At 44.2% G+C, this 22428-nt stretch overlaps 1 protein-coding gene across 1 annotated transcript in view; it reads left to right on the top strand.

Moving 5' to 3' along the window:
- PLCH2 (phospholipase C eta 2) overlaps window positions 1–22428 on the top strand; it is a 350916-nt gene that overhangs the window by 288969 nt on the left and 39519 nt on the right. Inside the window, exons 8-12 of the mRNA XM_075060195.1 lie at window positions 191–394; window positions 2021–2141; window positions 6013–6184; window positions 11755–11862; window positions 15591–15749. Of these exons, the coding sequence (XP_074916296.1) occupies window positions 191–394; window positions 2021–2141; window positions 6013–6184; window positions 11755–11862; window positions 15591–15749 (764 nt within the window). The remainder of the gene's footprint in view (window positions 1–190; window positions 395–2020; window positions 2142–6012; window positions 6185–11754; window positions 11863–15590; window positions 15750–22428) is intronic.

Here is a 22428-nt window from a genome sequence, read left to right as displayed (position 1 = left end):
CTCATGAGAATTTGGTGTTCAGACTGTTTCACAGCAGATGGGGTGCAGAGGTGTTTGTGTCAGACTGGTGTGTGTTGGGAAAGAGGAAGAATGTAGATAAGGGAGGATCTATATCGAGCAATCTCTGATTCACATTCTGCTCTCAAACAGAACAACAAACGCTGATCTGGCCTATCGCTTTTTCCTACAGGCTTCACCAATTACACACGGAGTCCGTCGGGGGACATCTTCAATCCAGAACACTACCAGGTGAACCAGGACATGACCCAACCTTTGAGCCACTACTTCATCACCTCTTCCCATAACACCTACCTCATGGGGGATCAGCTGATGTCTCAGTCTAGGGTGGACATGTACGCCTGGGTGCTGCAGTCTGGCTGCCGCTGCGTGGAAGGTAAAGACAGAAGGGAATAACTGTGAGGTAATCAGGAGACTCCATAGTTTGTGTGTCTTGTCTTTTAGGATAAGAATCATGAGAACAATGTGCATTTCCTCTATAAGCAATGGTAAGACTGGGTTTCTATGACAGCAGTATTTATGGCCTCCTCGCTGGTACACTTTCCATGACACAGCAATAGGAAGAGGCTTGAGGTCAGTGTTGTTGTTTATACTCATAAAAAATTATGAATCCATCTTTTAAGGGAGAAGGCTCTTTTTCCAAAGCTATTCTATGCTAGTTCTCCATTCGCTGCATAGGGCTTGTGGTGTATGGTTGAGCCATTCTGATTCCATCTCATACAGGGCATTGGTGCACATACATACTAGCCAGGGATTTGCAGCCTTGTGGCTCAGTTGGAGGGAGTCCCAGGTATGGAAAAGGGCATCAAGCTATGAAAATGTTGTGACAGCCCTTGCACTCCGCAGTGGGTCTGTTATTTGTTGTTGGGGAATCAGTCGTGGAGTCTATTAGCTTAGTATCCTCTAGGTAGCAGTACCCATGTTGTCCCTGTCTCCAGGTCTTGACCACTATATAGAGGGTCAGTTTCCAGGAAGTAAGCATGGCAGCCTGCTCAGGTTGAGCTCTGTGGATGTGGTGACACATTTTCAGGGGAATGAAACATTGCATGGAAATATGCCTGTAGGTGTGTCTAAGGATAGGGAGAATTCACGGGAGGGACGGAGGTGCTTAGATCTTGGCATTACTGCTACCCTTAGGAGCTCTGCTGAGAATCTGCTCTCTATTCTAGTGCTGAATTCGAATGAGCTTTTTATGCTTTAATATCTTTCCCCAGGAAGATATTCCTCCACACTCACAAAAGAACATCTTTTTTGCTTGGGGCTTTCTCAACTGAAGGGATCTGGGTCATCTGTTCACAACAGAATTTCATGGCAAGCAAGTGCCTGCAGAGGAAACTGCTCAGCGATCTATAGGGAGAGACACACATGAGGTGGGGCGGGGGGGCAAGCCTACACTCAGCTGTGAGATGGTGGGGGCAGGTGCTGTGGCTGGGTTGCAGGTTCTCAGCACCTTTCGCAGAGGCGTGGCCCCAAGTCACTCTTGGCAGGATGATGCTACTGTAATGGGTGGTTATGCTGTTTGGCAAGATGTGCCCAGTACCACGAAAATCTCTGGCTCTCTTTTTAATGGGTTTGAGTCTGTCTGTCTGTCTGAATTATGTGTTATAACAGAGGTGGCCAAACATGCTGAACCGCATATGACAATCTTCAGAGATTCAAGAGCTGGGGTGCACCTGCTGAGGCTCAGGGTTTCAGCCCCGCTCCTGCAAAAGCCCTGAGCCCAGGGAGGAGTGCTGCGTGCGGCTGAAGCCCTGAGACCCCCCTCCTCACTGGGCAGAAGGCCTTATCCCACCACCTTGTTGCAAGGCAGAGGTCCCAGGCCTCCCCCCCCCACACCTGTCTTTTAAGTGGAGAACAGGGAGAGCGTGGGGGGCTCCACGAGCCGCACTTTAACTGTAAAAGAGATGCACGCAGCTTGCGACCCATGGTTTGGACACTCGTGGAGTATAATCTATGATCCTAAGATCTAAAGATAAATGAGTCCTTTGTTTCCCCTCTGCAGTTGACTGCTGGGACGGGCCAGACGGCGAGCCAATTGTCCACCATGGATACACCCTCACCTCCAAGATACTCTTCAAAGACGTGATTGAAACCATCAACAAATATGCCTTCATCAGGAATGAGTACGTACCCAGCCTGCTGCTACCTCCTGTGGAATCCCCTGGCTGCGTGGTCCTAGATCCCTGTTTAGGCAGCTGGTTTAGGTAGCATGCTTCTGCAGAAGCGCCAATGTTTGCAGTGCCATGTTTCCTCCCCAGTACGTTGTTCATGGTGTTCAGCTTATAGGCAGTGGATGTTTTCAGCCGTATCCCATATACCACCAGCCACAGATCTTTGTCTTTTCACTGGAGGGCATGATGTGCCTCAGTGGAGAGAGCATATGGGGAGGAGGTTCCTGCTGATACTAGCCCTTACTCAGTACTTTTTAGAGCAGGCCCGTGGGTGCTGATTCCATTTGGCAGCAGTTTTTGGAGGTTTCAAATCTTGTTTTCATTCCACACTGGAAGGGAAGCCAGACCTTTCTAACATGTCTGCAAAACAGAATAGTGTCAAAATGTCCATTTTCTGATGAAAGCCCAAGCTTTTTGATTCAGGAAGGCCATTTTATGTGCTGGTGTGTCTCTCTGTCATGTGGGGTTAGACCTGGGATGTGAGAAACCTGGTTTAAATCCTTCTCTACCTGATTCAGAGTAGAGTTTTGCATCCTGCATCTATCTGATTCAGAATGAGCAGGGAGAGTTGAACGGTGGTCTCCAACCTCCCAGGCCAATGCCCAAACCACTAGGCTAAAGTATGAGAGAGACTCTTTGGCTTTCTTCCTTCCCTCCCAAAAACCTTCCTGTCAGAACAGCCCGCTCTCCAAAACATTTGGGCTTTGTCTAAATGAAGTTTCATCAAACAGATGCTGGCCAGCTCTACTAGGGATTTTAAGGGTCTGATAATCTGAGCCAGAGCTCACTGAAGTCAATTGGAAATCTCTGTTGACTTCATTGAGCATTGGTTTAGGTCCCTAAGTATGCCCTGAAGCCAGTCAGCCATCCTTAATAGAGCTAAGCTGTTCCTGACATCTCAGCCAAAGCAACTTTACTATACATGCTGGTGACTTGAAAAATCCCAGCTGTTTGCAAGAGGGTTTTGGGACAAAAAAGAACAGAAGGCAAGAAAGTTAGCTTCCAAAGTGCCTTTAAAATGCTGGTAATTCCTAGTGTCATTAAGGAAAGATGCCTCTTTGCGGGGTAACTGGGACCTTGTTACCATTAATTATTTATGTTTTATTTATTTGTTAGTAAGGACCAACAGATGGCTTACCAGAGAAAAGCAAAGGCATTGGGATTTATGGGTCTTCTCCTCCCCAGTGCAAATCTCCTAGGACAGTACAGACTGGTGCAAAATCAAACTAAGATGCAAGCTTTTGGCAAAAGCTCTGAGGTCAAATTAGCTACCATTCTGGGGGTTTGTCCTGTGTGTTTTTTATCCAGGTCAAAATGTAATTTCTCCTTCTAATGCAGGGCTTTGAGGTGCTAGGTGACAGAGCACACACTTGTATCCCACCATCTGTGTTACTTCCAGAAATCACACTTTTAAAAAAAAATCCCTTTGTGTGTTGGATTCTGCACTTGTCCCAGAATCATGTCACCTGTAAGCTAAACAGGAATTCATCTGGCTTTGGTTTATATATAGTGCCGATCACCTTGGTTTCAAAATTCTATGAATTCTCCTTGACAGTTCTAAGGAGTGCAATGTGATTTCCTAGCCTCAGCCAGAAGGACCCAAAAATAGATGCTGAAAATGAAAAATAACGCTGAAAATTGATGGGCTTCCAAGGTGTGCCCTTTACAGGATGCTGTCTAGGTTGTTAGACCTTGATAATGAACTTGTTTTGGCAGTAGTTCCACCTGTGTGTGTGTTTCTTTTCGGTGGTCTTTACTTAACAATAATCTAGAGTTTAGCTTCAAACTGAGTCCTGCTCTCCAAGTAACAATGTGCTGTTGTAGGTGGTCCACATATCTTTGATGCTGTTCCTGTTTGGGAGCAGTCTGGAATTAATCTTTCCAAATCCTAAACCTTCTGTCTGTGTTTTCCAGTTTGGAAAAAAATGGAAGAACTGTAGACATGGTCCAAAGCCCATTGAAGTCCATAGAAATGCTCTCACTGACTTAAACTGCTCCAAAGATCACTGATCTATTAGCAGAAGCATGCATCCCCAAGAACATCCAAATGAATGGTGTCATATAAATAGTGTCTGTTGGCTCTGGTTTGCCCACTTTCCATTTTTATAGTGAGGTGGCTGATTATAAGACCTGAGAATGTCTGTGCTGGATAAATTGGGTGGTATTTCATACTCCATTTATCGAGCTGCCATCATCTTTATGGGACTTTCCATCTCACTGTTTGTCAGCTCTGAATGTCTTGTCTTTGGAAGAGCGATTCATATCTATTTTTTTAAAATGGGCCTGGAGCCCTGCCGTGATCATGAATAGAATAAGGCACCATTAGAATTTGCCTGTGTATTTGTCAACAAGCTGCTTATGACTCCTGTCGCTATTACGCAATTGTCAGACAATGAAATATGCTATGAGTAAAGTGAGGCTGTTAGAGACCAGATGAGTGGTAAGCATTTTAATAGAACAGTGGTTCCCAAACTTTAACAACCTGTGAACCCCTTTCATTAAAATGTTATCTCGCGAACCCCCTCCTAAAAATGAATATTTCCAGGGATTTTCTCCTTCACCTGAGTATAAATTATAAAAGCAGGGATCTTGGAAATATAAAATTTGTTTTTATAACATGCTTATTACACACTATTTAGTATTAATTATTATTTATCATTACAGTATTTTTATTACATTATGGAAACAGCAACACTCTTCCAAGATCTCACTTTTGTAGCTTGTATCACTTTGAATAAGCCTGTTATAAGACAATGCTCCTATGTTTCATCAAGGAGTATCAGATGTGAAACAGCATGAAGGTATTTAAGAAGCCAACTCAGAGTTCCTCCTCCACAAGCATTCAGGGCTTGAGCAGTCCAGGCAAACAGCGCACATTATAACAAAGCTTAAACTCGTTCTTCATAATAATTTTAAAAACAATACTAGCTGCCCATTTAATTTTAAAAACAGCAAAAACTATCCACCTCCCTTTCCATTTCTTATAAGGAATCTTGAAGTTTAAATCTCCTCAGTGTGATAGACATGCTTGCTTTGATCTGCTTAGCTCTTGGAAGTCCAGGGGCTCCATGTTGCTGACCCGTGCTGCCCAGGATCCCTAGGGACAGCTCTGTCCGCCATTAGGGAATTGTTTCCTGAGAACCCCCTGTAACATTTCGCAAACCTTCCAGGGGTTCACGAACCTCAGTTTGGGGACCACTGTAATAGGACAATCCTTTGGGGGCCAGAATACCGACTGAAAATAATTTTGATTTTTTAAAAAATGAAATGAAATTGTTTGTTGCAAACCTAAAAAACCAAGTAAAAACGACTTTGTACCAAAGTGTATGATGATTAGCAGTGTGGTCAAGTGAATAGGATGCAGGTCTGGCATTTAGAAAAGCTTGGGCAAGTCACTTTACTGCTCACTGCCTCAGTTTCCCAATACAGGATAATGATGCTGACTCTCCTTGGTAAAAGCACCTGTAGATTTATGGATGAAAATCTCTAGATGAGTGACTATTAAACGTAACACTTTCTATAGTGCTTTTATTCTCTCAAATCCAGGAACAGTCTCCACAGAACCATCTTGTGAGAAGCACATAGGCAAACGTTATCCCCAGACATGAAAACCAAGATATGCTGAGAGGTTGCAGTTAGTTTTGGATCTGTAACAGGACACTACCCTGTACCCTAGTTGGCTGAATCAATCCCATGAGAGTATCAGTAACTGTCCCTAGTCAGACTGAGCTGCTGAACTGGTTGGATTTAAATGGTTCTTTCTCCATCAGCTCTGTAAAAAGCTGACTGTGCAGATGATGTTTCCTGGTTGCTTCTTTTCCAGGTATCCTGTTGTTTTATCCATTGAGAACCACTGCAGCGTTCTCCAGCAGAAGAAGATGGCTCAGTATCTGATCGAAATCCTAGGGGACAAACTGGACCTGTCTTCAGTGCGCAATGAGGATTCCACCAAACTCCCTTCCCCAGAAAGTCTTAAAGGAAAGATATTAGTGAAGGTAAAAGACCTGCTTGTGTTTGCTCTCTAGTTCTCTTCTTTGGTGGTTTTAAGCTCTTTTTGGGTTATGAGCCCCTTGCAGCTTCACTTAAATCAGCTCATTAGAGGTGCTCTCAAGTCACAGAACTTGGATCCAGATTTCAAATCGCTCAAAATTCCACCTCGGATTTTGGGTCCTCTCTCTAGAACGAGTAGCCGTTATTCACACTGGGGTCCGGGTTTGGATTCTGAGCCACACTCTTGGGTTTGGATTGTGGGAGAAGCTCAGCACCTGGCAGGGGTAGTTCCTAGCACTGGGAAGGACTGACAATGGGCACAGATGTCCCAAGAGACTGTGATATTAGGCTCACCGTAGATGATGGCTGTGTCCATAACTGGAAATGATTTACTGTCAGATGACTGGGGAGAGACTCAAAGCTGACATTTCTTATGGCGGTGCCTAGGGAAGCTCTATGGGCACTGTCTTTGGAGAGCACTTTGAAAATAGCTCTCAGCTGCGGTTGAACCACCAACGTTTTTGCAACCAGGCTATGTGGGAAGGACCTGCCAACTGTACAAAGGGTGTGGGAAAATATCCATCACACCATCTCAAGTGGGGCTGAAGAGCAATCTCCGTGGGGTTTTTTTGGTTTTTTGATTTTTTTGTTGTTTTTTTTTTCTTTAGTGTAGCTCTGGCTGAAGAGAACTTCCCCTGACATAGCACCTACAGCCAGACATTGCTGAAAAATTTGTCAACTTTTTGCTGAATTATTTTTTTCAGTTTTGAAAACTGAAATTTCAACCAAAAACTGTCAACAGAAAATTGCAATTTGGAAAAGTTCAGCCAGCTCTATTCATAATACATGATACAGCTTTTCTCACATCTAAGGCTGGTAAAAACCCAGGTGATGATCCAGATGAAACACAGCTAATGGGGATGGTAGGAAGAAGGACTTGAATGTGCTTGTCACACCATCCCTTTGCACCCTCCCCATCACCTTATATCAGTGGGTAATTGAGTGCCTGTTGCCCTGTTCTTGCACCCCCTGCTGCCTTTGCTATGGTAGGGTGGTGATCAGAGCTTCGTTCACTCAACTCATCTAGGAGGTTCTGTTTTTATAACCCAAATTAAGGTAAATATGTCTGGCTGGCTCTCACTGTAGGCTTGATGTTTTCTGTATTCATTTTACATTTGCACAAAACATCACAGTTTCTCACTTAGATATTAAGTTGCTCTTCTGTGAATTGGAAGATGTCACCTGTATGTGCTTGTTTGTGTTTTATACGAGCGAACATTTTTCAGGCCGTTAGTTTGTGACGTCGACTCTGATGCCTCTGGGTATCTTTTGGTGGGGGGGAAATAAATAAGAGGTGACAGGGTTATAGGATTTAGAATCCTGGTTCACTGCACCTGCTCATGCTGTAAATTATTTTAATAAATTGTTTGTAAGAGTATTTTCTTGCACCAATACTCTTGCTGATATCTCTTCTGCTTCCTTGGGGGAGGAGCACGTAAGTGCTTTTAATACTAATGTCTCATTGAGAGGAATATGTTCTTAACCGGCATGAATGGCCCCTCAGACTGACGTAATATAAGAGCTGTTCTCTGTTAAGTATAAAGCAGTGTAGCTGTTTCAGGGAGCCTGTGTTATCTATTGGCTCAGTAATGCATTCACTGACATGAAACTTTCAGTGAGGCGTTTTCCATGTAAACAGTTTTCCTTACCTCCAAAGCTGTTCCGGCTCATTTTGGAAATGTCTTAAACTTTTAGGTCTATTGTAGGTGCTTTCTTACAGTCCAGATGAAAGGGAAGGGTGCTAATTTGGCGGGTCTTGTGGCTTCATTGGAACGCCGGGGTCAAACTTCTGTCCTTTGCTCACTGTGGCTTAAGGAGTACCTGGATGCCCCTCAGAGGAACTCGTGTGGGAGAAGGGGTGTGTTTTCTCTTGCTGAAGAAGGCTCCGAGTGATCTGATCTGTTAAGGGTCGCCTATGTGTGGAGGGGTGGGATGCAGAAAAGGGGGGGATCCGTGATTGTGACTACCTCTGACGCCACTTCTGAAACAGAACCTAAGGTGGTAAATCATACAGTGTAAAGCTGATAGTTGCCCCTTGTGACTTACTGCCCAAGCTGTTGCCTTGCACAAATTTGTTGTATGGATGCAATTTCAGACTGAAGGCTTCATTGAAGGGAAGGTTTGTGGTCTAAGCAATGTTAGAGCCAGAGAAGAGCTCTGGGGTCAGCTCCTGGCTCTATCTCTCACCCACTGAGGCACCTAGGCCAACCACTCCCCAAACTAGGACTGCTTCTCCACCCCTCCATACTTCGCCCCTCGTGCATGGACGTAGAGCTTACCTGTGCAGCCGGATGAAGATGTGCACAGCCGCCTCCATTGCCTGGTTGAAAGGAGTGTTTGTATCCGGTCCCTAATTCTTTTCAAAGCCAGGGCTGTTCCATCTGTCTCTTCCTTGAAGCACTATAAATAGTCGCTGCTTAAAGTAGGTTTTACCTGTCTAGATAAATAACTCTTTGACTACAGCTAAATTCAGCATTTCTGTGGAACCCTTCCAGCATCAATCAAGAGCTAATGCCATGTGTGAAGTAGCCTGTAAAATTTGCCTCGAGAGGGCAGGGCCAGTCTTGGATCAACTGTGTATTTTTTTTCACCTCTGTGCTTGGTTAACTTGTCTCTTCATTCCCGATTGGATTCCTGTTATCTACATGTTGTGCAAGTAACAGGGCAGAGGCACAGTGGGATGCTAGCCATGACTGGCAGTAGATTCCAGATGTGCATCCAAACCAGCCATCGCAGCCATTCTGCACCTTTTACTGGAAACACTAAATGTATAAAAACAAAGTCTCCTGAAGTCCATGTGTGTTCTTAGATTTACAAGATGGTAAATCAAACATAGCAATGTAAGGGTGGAAATAGAAATGTTTTTTCTTTACCCTACTCTCAACATTTAATGATGGGTTTCCAGTGTAGCTCATGAGGGAGATTCATTTTACATGGTGCTGAGTGCAGGCCCCAAACACTAAAAAATAAATCACTTTTGTTTGTGGAGGTTTAAATATTAATGCAGCCATGCAGCCTTCCTCACTCCATTCTGCCAGCCTTTCTCCTCCTCTCCAGTCCAGAATAATAAAGGGTTTTTAGCACCTCTTTTATCCTGGGAATCCAAACAACTTTACAGCTGTTTGTTAGTTAACTAAAATCTCTCTGTGCTATACCTACGTTGCCTGCCATATTCTTGAACTGGTTCCATGGTTCAAAGATGGGGGTTTTCTTTGTTTCTTTTAACCTGCTTAGGTCTGGGTTTCATTTCTGGTGCACAGGACACTGGCATCTCCATAACAGATGCAATAGGTGAATCTCAAGACTATTAGAGTCCATTAGATACTTAGCACAAGTTCCTCAAATCTTGTCATCTCCTAGGCACCTGCTAACAAGAAATAACTTTCAGCTGCTTTTAACTTATTCAAGGCTAATCTATCCAAAGGGCCACTGGAAATGTCAAGCATGTTTTTAGAGATGGAATGAAACCAGAACAAATGGGTTAAGGGTATGTTACGGCGGCACAATTGTGCTGCTATATCACCATAGTGTAGATGCATCCTACACCAATGAAAGGGATTTTTCCATTGATGTAGGAAGTCCACCTCTCAGAGAGGCAGTAGCTGGGTCAGCAGAAGAATTATTTCATCAATCTAGCCACGTCTACACAAGGGGTTAGGTCAACCTAACTACAGTTCTCAGGCCATGATATTTTTTCATAGCCCTGAGCAACATAGGTAGATCAATCTAATTTTTAAGTGTAGACCAGGTCTAATATAACACAGAATGAAGCAGAGAGACACACTGGTGAGTGCAGATATTGTGGTGAGTGCCCTGGGACTGAGATGAGCTAGGCTCCAATCAGCTACTTTCTGAGTTGGGATGGCCACCTGGCTTAGATCAAGGTTGACCACTCGAAACTTATGCCAATCTTTGAGGTTTGAAAAAAACCCTGGGGCAACCTATTTCTATGGCTTTATTTCTCTATCCCCTGTATTCTTCACATCCTTCTCGCTTCAAGTTTTGTACCCAAGTGGAAATGCCCTAAGAAGATTTCCTTGTGGCATTTCTGACTTACCCCATACTAAAGAAGTGCAAGGAATCTCATGAGACATATGGTTCTGTGCAGGGGATGAACTGCCATAGAGTGGCATGATGGTCTCAAACCAAGCCTTCACCTCAGACTGATCCGGAAGTGAATGCTGCTTGCCCAGCTCCAATTCAACAAAGCTATAAGTACCTGTCTTCAGGAATAATCGCACTGCAGCTGATATTACTTATCTATTAAATGTCCGTAGTTTCAATATGAATTACTTTACCTTTGCTGCTATTCTCGAAGAGTCAGAAATGCTGGGGCACTGGGCTGACACACTCTGTACTTCTGGTGGTGTGAATATTTTCTTACTAGGTCAAAGAGTTTCTGCTGGGGCTGTACAGGTTAATTGGTTTAATTGCACATGCTGAGTTTGCTTTTGTACTGGCAAGTATTGGTGACTGCCCTTTCGGATGAATGAAATCCCTTTCCTGTGTGGACTGAACGGAGAGGGCAGCTGGAGACTCAGCTGTTTAAATAATATCATCAGCTCCTGCTCGTTCTTTTGCTGCCATTTCAGCTACTGCAAATGGTGATCGGCATCCGTTGAGGAGATTTAAGCCCCCATTAAATCCTGCCCTTCAGCAGCAATGATGACTCTTAGTCCAGAAGGCTCTGAAAGGTTCCATGATTCTACCCTTTCTTGAAAAAGCTCCAAGTCACTTTCAAACTTTCAAGCATCTGTCCAGGTCACTGCCTGAAGCTGTAATTCAGGCTCATTCCCCTCTGCCACCCTTTACTCTGTGAGTTGGGGCACAAGTAGAAGATTACTATGACGTCTAGAGTCCCCACTCATAGCAGCTGCTGTGAGGGGCAGTAGCAGCTAGGTTTAGAGGAAGGAGAGGGAGATGGGCAGCAATAGAAGGGAAAGTATCTCCTTTGGGCAGGCAGAATAGATGGGCACTATCCTTTTTCTAGGTGTATATGTAATGTGAGAAGGAAGCTAGGCTTTTCCAAGCCATGTCCACTCACCAATGAAGGATTCTGTCCCCTTTTAGGTCTGAGATTCCATGGCCAGACCTTCAGAACTGCTCATCATGCGTGAGCTCCCTTTGGGAACCTCTGGAGTGGCTGGACACTGAACTCTTCTGAAAATTTGGCCCCAAGCAGCAGCTCTCCTCATAACCATTTCCTTCCTGACTAGGTTTCTTGCATTAGTTCAGTCCACCTTGGGCCAAGGTAAGAATTACAGCAAAAGGACCAAGGAGGTGGAACGCTTTCTTCCCTACAATATGAACTAAAGGAGAGTCCTTTCTTGTTTTTGAGCAGGTCACCTGACAACCTTAAACTTAATTGAACCCATGATATATGGACTCCACAGACCCCAGAAAACCTTTCTGGACTCCCAGCCATTCTCATGTCTTCAGTTGCACATTATCATTTTTCTCTCATCGTACCAAGAGATGCATGTTGGCTTGCCTGTCTAATCCTTTTGTTTTCCAGGGCAAGAAACTTCCAGCCACCATCAGTGATGATGCAGAGGAAGGGGAAGTGTCTGATGAGGACAGTGCTGATGAGATTGATGACGACTGCAAACTAATGAATGGAGATGTAAGTGAAACGGATACATGAATACAAATGTATGTTGCCCTGTTCCACTGCGGTGGGATGAATGCTGAGTTCATATAGTGTCTGGAATGAGAAAGTAGGTTCAGGCACATAGGGTTCTCAAAGTTTGTGAGACTTTTTTTAAGGAGTGTGTGTGTGTGTGTGTGAGAGAGAGAGAGAGAGAGCTAACCTGAGGGTAACAAATCTGTTTCACGGCAACTTTTCAAGGCTTCAAAATGTGGTCGATCTGCATTGGAATTTGGGAGGAAAACTAAACTTTCAAACACTTTTCACAAAAATGGAATTATCTGAATGTCTTTCTTAGTATCAGAACCTGAGGTTTTCAGTTCAGGCAGAGGTACCTCAGTGAGTGAGTGAGTGGCCTCATTGTGAGGCCACTGACCTGGCATGGCATGTGGGAGACTCCGGTTCACGTCCCTGCTATGTCTGACTCAAAACCGAGTTGTTCATCCCAAATGTCTCTGACTGAGGCAGAGCAGGGACTTGAACCTGGCTTGCCCATGCTATAGAGTTAAGAGAGTCTCACTCTTTTATCAAAAACACTGTGACACAGTCTGCATCCAAACAAAATGGTTTGGCTTTGACAAAATTGCACATTTTGGAGAAATTTTATTTTGTCAGAAATGTTCTGACCAGCTCTAGTATCAAATGTTCCAGGTAGGTACAGACCTGGTTTATTTTTCCTTCTTCCCTGCAGAGGTACTGAGCACTTACAGCTCCAGTCACCTTCCTCTGGAGTTGGGGACGCTCAGTTGTTCTGCAAATCAGGCCCACGAGGGTGGGGTCTGCATGTGCATGTGTGAGAGAGAGACCTACAATGCATGTCTATGATCTCATTTTCAGAAATGCTGCACAGCTTTAATCTTCCATTGAAGTCTTTTGAGAAGTGCAAGTGTGGGAACCTCTGAAAAATCAATCAATGTTGGGGTGTATATATTAAATGTAACAAAGATACCCTGTGGAGGGGATGGGAAAGAGTCATACCTACAGGGGTGTGTGTGTGTGTGTGTGTATATATATTTAATATAATTTCATTGTAACTCTTAAACTTGACACTCCATGTGTCAGAGAATAGACTGCAAAAAAGAACTGCAGCTGCTTAATAAATGGCAAATGACAGTGGGTAACAGCAGTCCAGTTGCTTTTTTCTAACTTTCCTGTGTGTGTTTGTGTGTGTGTGTGTGCGCGCGCGCAGGTTGTTTGGTACCTTGGTGGGTTGTATAGTGGCGTATTCATCCAAAAAAATTGAGCCCCCTTTCAGTGCTTCCCATCCCATCTCAAACTGGGCCTTCTCTGGAGAATAAATTCCCCAGCTTCAGTGGTCCTTTTATTGAGCACTTTTTGACATGCCGAAGCTGTGCTTAGTTGGCTTTAACTGTAAAAAAGTGTTAAAAGGAAAATAAGCTATTCATTTCTGCTTACTTCAGCCTGAAAATACCTTATTCATTCGTCCCTTTTTAGAAGTAAAATTCTTCTGACACTTAATCTTCTGGCATGCAGTGAATATGGCATTGCAGCTTATGGAAACTTAATATAAAAGGGACAGCAGAAATCTTTAATAACATTAAACAAAATTGCCTTGGACATGTGTCACATTTGCGGCCCTTTATTTTTGTCCTTTAGACTATTTCCTTCTCTCCTATTGTGGGTGCAATTGTTTTGTTTTAGGACTAGAAGAGAAACCTCTCCTTAGAGCCGTGCTAGCATGGAAGAGGGGGAGGACCTTGAAATCCATCTTAAGGAGGAGAATTGGTTTTGTTTAGTTATATTTCTACTGTAGCACGCTTAATTTTTTCCCCTTAATCTTGAGATCTGCGATGTTTTGACACTTTGCTCCATGGTTTTTGTCTCTCCCTCTGCCTGGCATTACATCCATTCAAAGTGGAAGGTACTGTACACCTGCGGTGGTGGTAGAGGTTAGCCTGCCAGCCTTTACACTGGAATCCGTCCTGTTACCAAGGAATGAACATGTGGAGCAGGGAAGAAAAAATTGTTGGAGGGTATTGAGGTGAAAAGCAAACCAAATTGTACTACAAGTCCCACAGTCACATGAACTATACAATCTGATCCCCCGGCCTTTATGGTTGTGTATACGGAGCAGCTAGAGATACCCACGTCTGCAGACTTCAACCCAAACTGAACTGAGCCTTTTTACTGCCACTGGCCAGGTTCATGCAGCTTGTTGTTCTTCTCCCTCGTGTTTTCCCACCTGCCTTTGTCTTCGTTCCCTGGACTCGTCCCGTATCAGAAAGCAACAAGGGAGCCAGTTCCACATCCCTGCTGGAACCAGGAAGTGTTTCAAGAACCTGTTCTCGCAGGCTTTCCAGCCTCCTTTATTAGACAGTTCAAGTAAACACTCACGTTTCTGGATGCTTGGTCAAAAGCAAACTTTTGTTACTCTCCCATTGGTAGCTTTTCTCAAGCCCTCTTTGACACAGCTCTCGCTTGAGCTTTTGTCTAAAAGAAGGAAGTTTTCCTTCTTCAAACAGGCAGAGAGAGCTGGAAGCTAGTAAGAGAGACATTCTTCCTTATAAAGAGGCTCCGCTGCTTTCCCTGCTACATCTTAGAGCTGGGCACATTACTTTCCATAAAGCCCCTGCCTTGCTTACATCTTTGTCTTCATTAACTAACAATTTGTTTTAGTCTGACTTGTGCCAACATCTGGGATTCCAGATTTGCTGGACCCGGCTCACGTTAGAGTGAGGCTTTGGAAAACATGAGAAATGACAACTTGTCTCCTGATGGAATTAATCAGGACATTCTAAGGCCCATTGAACAAACACAAACTGTGTGTGGGGCGGAGTTTAAAACCTTCCAAAGATCTGAAGTTGGGAGTTGCTCCATGTGAACTGCATTGCTAGAAAAGGGAACCGTGTTTCCATCTCTGTTCCCCCACACTACTCCTCACCTCGGTCGTTCAGCAGCCTGAATGGAAGAAGGGAGCAGGAACATGCAATAAATGCTGCCTTTTAACTGTGGAAGGTCTGATTCTCCAGCTGCTCCCATTCCAGTTGAATCCTGCAGGCACTGTGGCTGCAGACACAAGCTCTTCTACAGCAAATAGTTGATGGTTTTGAGCTCTTTATATTCCCTCAGACTTGATGTGCAATAGAAATGCCATGTTTTATTCAGCCTTTGTGGGTTTGCAAAACTTGAACTGCCTTGAGAATTGCAAAGTGCAGTCACTGTCATGAAATAGATCAGACTTTTTGGAAATGAATACTACAGAATGGAGCCTGCACTAGTCAGGTCTCCAAGGAATCACCTCAATACCAGCTATTTCCAGATAGCATATCAATGGTTTGGTAACAGAGTCCATGCCACATGAGCAGCCTTGCTGACAAGCGATTTTGATTCCATTCAACCAGAAGTTGTTACATTTTTATTTATTTATTTAATTTGCAAAATGTTTAACTTTCATTCCATTGTGGCTTCAGGTTAGGGTTTCGCACGTATCTGCTGTGAAGCCCAACACTGGGCACTCTTATAATTGCAGATAACTGACAATGTTACTGTATTTCACAGTGTACAAACTAAGAGGCGGCTGGGCTATTAGCGTGGGGAGCAGTAGTTAATAATAGTCCATTAGAGCAAAGCCTCAGTCCATTTCTTTTGCCTCATTTTCTTCTTATTTTTCCCCCTTAATGTACTGTTTTAATTTGTGTTGCCTCTTGTTGTGCCCTCGTTTAATGACCGTATTTCATTGATAGGCTTCTACCAATCGGAAGCGAGTAGAGAATATAGCAAAGAAGAAACTTGACTCGCTGATAAAGGAATCCAAAATCCGTGACTGTGAAGATCCAAACAATTTTACAGTCGCCACTCTGCCACCATCTGGGAAACTCAGCCAAAAGTTGGACATCAAGAAGGTGAAAATCCTTTGTCTTTCTCAACCCATATCAGAGTTGACTTTTCATGTTTCTCTCTCTTCCCCTGATGCACATTAGTACAATAAATTTTAAGAATAATGAAGGTCTACATTTCCAGAGCTGCATGCTTAAAGGTAGGCTTCTAAACACACAGTCAGACTCCCAAATTGAACTGACTTGGCTTACGGGTGCTGAGCACCTGCAACTCTCATGACACCCATGGAATTGGAGCATGCACAACACCTTTATTAAATTAGGTCTCTTCTATTTGGGCACTTGGATATGGATTTAGAAGCCTAACTTAAGGCCCTCAGCTCTGCCCTCTTTCCCTTTTTTGGCTTAATCAGTGTGTCTTCTTCTTTCCTTTTAAAAACCAATAGTCTTTTAGCCTGAAGAAGGTGTGTTACTGTAATAACCAGCATGACTTTTGATTTGGGAACATTCCCAAGTGTGTTGATCTCAACTTATAAATCATGAAACTTTGTATAAAAAAGTATAGGTTACTGTGATTGATATTTTTCCTTATTAAAAATGCTGGCTGCATGGGAGCCTTGACTGCCCATTTGAATATTAATTATTTACAGAATTGTAGTTCTGTGGTGCTTTCTGCAGCAGACAAGACCACGAAAAGACTAATAATATTCCAGCTGTTGATGCCAAGTCCCACTGGAATCCCTTGTTTCTTCTCTGAGTGTGTGCTGCAGTGGCCGTTGTGTGCCTGGGAGATATCCTTGCTGGCAACATAACAAATTTGTGCCTCATGTTGAATACGCTGTGTTGAACTTCACCATATGCAATAGCTAAATATAGACCGGAGTCACTCTTTGTGTATGCAAAGACATCTCATCATGGGAATTTAAAGAATCAGCAGCTAAAGCCTGCTGTTGTTTGAAATCCATGGCAAAACTCCAGTTCTAGTTTGACTTCAGTGAGGGGGGATAATAAACGATATTAATTAACAGTGGTTGAACCCTCACCACGCCAAAAACTGTGGCAAATAAGGCCAAACCTACCTCTTTTTAAAAAAGTCAGATGCTGATCTCAAAGCTCTTGGGATCAGAAATTGGAAAGAAACCATATTGGGAATCTCAAGTATTAAAAAATCAGGTGTTGGCCCTTCTCCTCCACCCCAAATTATGAATTTTTGTGATACTTTTGAGTTTCTTTTTATTTGCCTTCTGATTTTGAGCCTTTATGATTCACATTATCCAGCTTCTCTCTGCAATCATGAGATCTAAAAACTTACCTTTTATTAATGAAGGTGTAGATTCTTGTCTAATCACATGACTCCAGAAGCTAGGCCTTTACAGACAGACTTGCAATAACATGTCAGGAGTTGGCAACACCTAGGAGTTCTAGAGAGCCAGCTTTCTTGGGAGATTTCTATTAATTATTGTTCTAGTGTCCTTAATCATGCAATTAAGTTGCATGGAAATCACTGTGATTTACTCCTCTGATTGACCCTAACTTAATTAACTATAGGGATGCTTGTGAAATTGAGAGAAGTAAAAACTTCAGTGAATCTCTTTTTCTGATTGGCTCCAGTTAATGTCATGGAAGTAGCCAGGCTCTTAGGAGTGAGTCATCAGGAAAGCCTGTAATATTTCCATCCTGCATGTCCTTCCATATGCCCATGAAGGACCTAGCTGCAGTAGGTTGACAGTTTGTTATAACTGGCAGATATCACTGCCAAAACAGCCTCTCTGTCTGTCTCTCTCTATCCCACAGCCCCTTGGTCTCTTGCATGTAAGTCTAAAGCAGCCTTGACAATGTGTATATTAACCAACAGAAAGCTTCCAGTACATAGAGGTGATTGGGAAGTAAGTAGGTGAAAGAGTGGGAAAATTATAGGCCTGGGATGGCATTGGAGGTCTGTCAAAACCGAAGCTCTGCAATCTATCTTCAACTGCATCATGTTGCAAAGTAGACAGGTCGGAGCCTGTCCTGCCTGGCTCTAAGCTATACCCCCAACTGAGCGAGTGAGCTCAGGTAAACCTGGTTTTATGAGTTGTGTGTGTGTGTGGACAGTAGTGGGATTGGGCTAAAACTGAGGTGAGAGCCTGAAGTTAAGCCTGCAGTGCAGCCGTACCCTGTGAGACATACCTGCCTGAACTGCCAAATGCAGGGCGAGTGGAGGTGGCTGGTTTTATTAGTGTGAGTTGTATTAGTAGCCGACTACAAGAGAGCTGCTGGGCTGTATTTTTAGAGTAACAGCATGCTTTTGTTTGTAAATAGGGACACCCACATGTTGCTTAGTCTTACAGAGCAGCTGAAGCTGCCCAGAGAGCTCTGAAAACCCTTCTATTTAAGGCAGCTTGGCGCTTGTGTCATACTCTGGTATTTCAGTTCCGGGGGAGGTGGCTTTCTGCTTTGATGCATGGGGACATTCTGTTGCAAAGAGCTCCTTTTGTTCCTTAGCAGGCTCTGTCTGTTGACTGCTCTAATGATAATACTTTGCCTTCCCTAGTGCTTTCCATCCCTAGATCTCAAAGCCCTTTGCAACCATTAACGAATAAATCTTCACAGCCCAAGTGTTATGCTAGTAAATCCCATCTGCAGTTTGCAGATGGGGAAATGAGGCACAATACTGACTTGTTCATAGAAAAGTCTGGGGCAGAGTCTGAAGCAGAAAGCCAGATCTCCTGGCTCCTATGCTTCAACCACTTAGCAGAGAAGGCTGCTCTGCATGTGGCTGATGTGGAGAAGGCTGCAGTTTCACAGAACTGTGACGCATTTGGAGCAAGAGGGAGCTGGGTTACATGGGATTACTAGGCAGTCATGTCCCTGTTTTCATGTTGGTGTCATGAGGAATAAAAATTGAGGGAAGTTAAATCCCAGAGGTTGATATTTCGATCCTACTTTCCTATACTTTGCTTTCCTGTCATGGAAACTGGATCTCTGCTTCTTGAAGACTTTCTCAATCCGGCTGCTGGGGAGTTCGGTCCAACGTGGACCTCACCGCGAAGCTGGGTTCTGCATCAGACCCTGCAGCTGGAGTCAGTCCTATCATTCCGTGGCAGCACAGGCGGTTGCTGTGGCAATGACTTCAGCGAAAGCGTCCAATGTCCCAAGTGGAAGAATCCTTAGTCTTGTCCTGTTTCACGCCTGCGCCCATCACAGAATTGCCATAGAGCAGGCAGTCCCTGTTTGAGACTAAAATAGCAGGGATCTGGTTGCTCACAATCACTGGGGCAGGAAGAGCCGCAAATCAGCTGCATAGGAGCTGGGAGTGGAAAAGCTGAGGGAATGCAGGAGGGGTTCCTAGAGATGTATAGGGGAAGTCCCTTCTGCACTTCACTCAGTACATCCATAGCTACCTTTCAGTAATGTAAAAGGTGTGGCAACTTGCATAAGGAAAGCACTCTGAGGCTTTCTGGTCAGTCTTCCCGTCTCTGCCTGAAACCCGGTTCTGTTTCATATGGTGCCAAGCGCATTGTCACTTGAGTTCATATGAGACCCGCCTGTTAAATAATCATGTTACTGGGCAGAGAGGGTTGTCTGGTTTTGCAAGGGGCAAGGAGTACATTTCAGCAGACACAGCACCAGTCTGAGGGGGGTTTAGTTTGTAAGTCCATGTTTTATTATTTGGGAGGCTTTCTATGATGATGGAGTCAGGCACATAATCACGGTTAATCCTGAATGATGGTGGGGAATCAGTTTTGCCGCGTGGTGCTAATTTAGCTTGGAGCGTTATTGGCACTATTTGGCTTTCACCTTAATCATAATAAATATTTGTCGGTCCACATCCACTGTCACCGTTTAGCATGCGGCATCAGATGCTTCGAGTGCAATGAGGCATGCAAAGCCTTTCATTTTCCTGTAATAAACCATTAATATCACTTATCGGCTCACACACAGCCCTTGCCACTGCACCAGGTAGGAAGCAGGGAATATGTTTCCCTCTGGGCAGAGGAGGAAAGGAGAGAGAGAGATAGAGTTAATTTCATTCAAAACCCCCATTGTTACTGGAAACTTGTGTTCAGGGCTCGGAGGTGGCAAACTGCTCACACCCGTTTCTGGGAGGGGCTGGGAGAAAGAGGCCGGCCAGGCTGAGTTTTGTTGAAGGGTTGGTATCTGTAAATGGCAGTGTGCGTGGCAAGTCCAATCCAGATTTATAAAAAGGATATAAATAAAATATTGCCAGGTTGTCTCATTAAAGAAGAAAGATGAGGAAAGAGCACTGGGTGGGAGCTAACAGCCTGGCCCAGAGCTGGTGAGTAATGGAGAAAAATGATTTGCACCGATAAATGCCATGCTCCTCTCAGGCTTTGGTTTATGGGTAATAGATGGGGGTGCTGTGTGTGCGCTTTTAGAAGTTGTGCCTGTTGTTTTTATGGATGAGGCTGTTGTGAGCAATCTCTGCCACTTTGCTGGATGGCTGGAGATTTGCTTGTAAAAGGAGGGGAAAGAAAAAATGGTCTCACATTTTGTGTGCTGGTCAGAGCTGTGTTTGTGCTGCGAATGCAGTGGGGAGACATGCTTCTAATGCAACAGTTTTCACCTCTTTTTTTTTTTTCGTTTGCAGACCCCTAAAATTGTTGAATGCAGGTGCAGCCCCCTTTACAAATCTCAGACATAGTCTGTGGCCCCAAGGATGGAAACCACTGTTCTAGAGGGATAGAACAGAGTTGTCCAGATTAGAAAAACTAAGTGTTAGCCCTTTGCCTTGTTGGGAGGAAGGATGACGTCATGGTTAAAGCATTGGAGTGGGACTCGGCAGATCTGGGTTTAGTTCCCACTGCTTCTATGGACTCCCTGTGTGACCTTCAGCAAAGTGACTCATGCTAGGATTTTCAAAGGTGCTTAAAGAATCTGGGTGTCCAGCTCCTTAGAAAATCCCAGCCTTAATTTAAAAATAAAGTTCTGCCTCAGTTTCCCTGTCTGTGGAATGGAGAGATGAACAATTCCTTTCTCCTCCTCTTTGTCTTGTCTATTGAGATTGCAAGCTGTCTGAAGCAGAGACGCCCTTGCTGTGTGTTTGTACAGCTCCTACTCAATGTGGTCCTGATCTTAACTGGAACCTGCAGGTGGTATTGGAATAGAAACAATAATAAACCCTCTTTCTTCATTCCCATCACCACCAAAACCACTGTGCATCTCCTGGCTCTCTTTGGATGGGGATTTGGGGGTGAAGAAGGCAGGGAGAGAAGATGGGCTCAATTAATCTTTTGCGTAAGGATGCCCCGCTGTCCATCTTCAAACAGGTCACTGTTTGAGCTGTATCCCATAACAGCCACTACATCAGATGATACAAAGCAGTATAGTAGCACAGCATTAAAATGAGGGCTCTTCTCCTAAAGAATCCTACTGGGAAGAGCTATTTATGGAAGGCACAATGGACAAATTAATTCATTACTTTTTGCACCGCTTCAGTCCTGTGTATAAAGAGGGGAGGGGGAATTGCCTCTACTTTGAAGGGCAGCTGCTACCGATAGCCTTGTTCTAGTAAATAATTCAGTCTCGGGAAGAGGCGCAGCGCTAGGAACAGAGCAGAAGGGCTCAGCCTGCAGAGATACAGTGGCAATCATTTAAACATTCAAGCGCTTGGAGGTCTCGGTACTGATTTGCACAAATGGGATCATGCATTGCATAATGCTAAATAACAATAGCCCATAAGCTAAGAACCGCGTTCCAGCAGGAGGAAACTTGTAGTGTAAATATTTTGAGTCTGTAGCTTTGCCGGAGGCAGCACTGCGATGTTCTGCTGCTGCAGCTTCACATCAAATCATTGCAAACCTCTTCTTCCTCTTTCTTGGCAGCAGAAAATAAAGCTGTTCAGATGTGGAGTAATGGCTTTCTGTACCCCTGGGATGGAACATTTAATCCTCTCTGTATCTCCAGTTTTCACTGGATTAGGGGTTGAATGTATCTTACATATTCAATGCATCCCTATGTCAGGAAAACTCTGTTCTTGGCAGTGGAGTAAGTAAAGGGAGAGCTGTGCACCAGGGTTAAAACTGGGGTCTGACTCTTGGCTGTCTGAGGGCGTCAGTAGGCTCCCTAAGCTGGCTGTGACTCATGGGAGACAGGACCTACAATGCAGACATAGGAAGTAGGGAATTGGTTAGAAATTCTGACGGAACATTTTCCATCTGAGAACGCCTCTTCATCAGAAGCGAAACATTTCATGGAGATAGTTTGATTTCAGTGAAGTTGTGACCGAACCCAGGCAGGATTTCAGTGGAGTCTTGTCTGGTTTCCTGCCCGCATGGTTGCCTGGCTTCTCAGCAACCCACTGGTGGGATGCCAGGGATCTGGAAGCCCTGCTTCCAGGATCACAGCTCCTCAGCAGCCAGCACTCTTGGGCTTCCAGGGTGTGGGGCAGTGTGCCACTCAGACTACCTTGGCTCCAGGGTTCCAATCCCGTTCAAGGAGAATGTCTAAAGTTTGGGGGGTTGTCCTGAATCAGAACAAAGCCAAATTTCATAATATAAAAATCCTCCCTGAAATAGAATAATTTCTTTGCCCAGCTCTGACAGAACACTTTGGAGAGAGAAGTAAAAGGCTGACAGTATGAATTGGTGACGAAGGGAGATGTTCCATCACCTTGTCCGTTGGTGTAATTTATCTATTGTGGCAGCAACTGAACATCAGGTGGAAATTTGTGTTGAATTGACTCTGTCAACCTGAGGCCACTAGCACTGATGAAGCTATAGGATAATCCATCACTGCTAAAGCT

Source organism: Chelonoidis abingdonii, chromosome 23 (genome assembly GCF_003597395.2).
Source record: "Chelonoidis abingdonii isolate Lonesome George chromosome 23, CheloAbing_2.0, whole genome shotgun sequence".
NCBI lineage: Eukaryota > Metazoa > Chordata > Testudines > Testudinidae > Chelonoidis > Chelonoidis abingdonii.
This window is presented reverse-complemented; position numbering and strand designations above follow the sequence as displayed.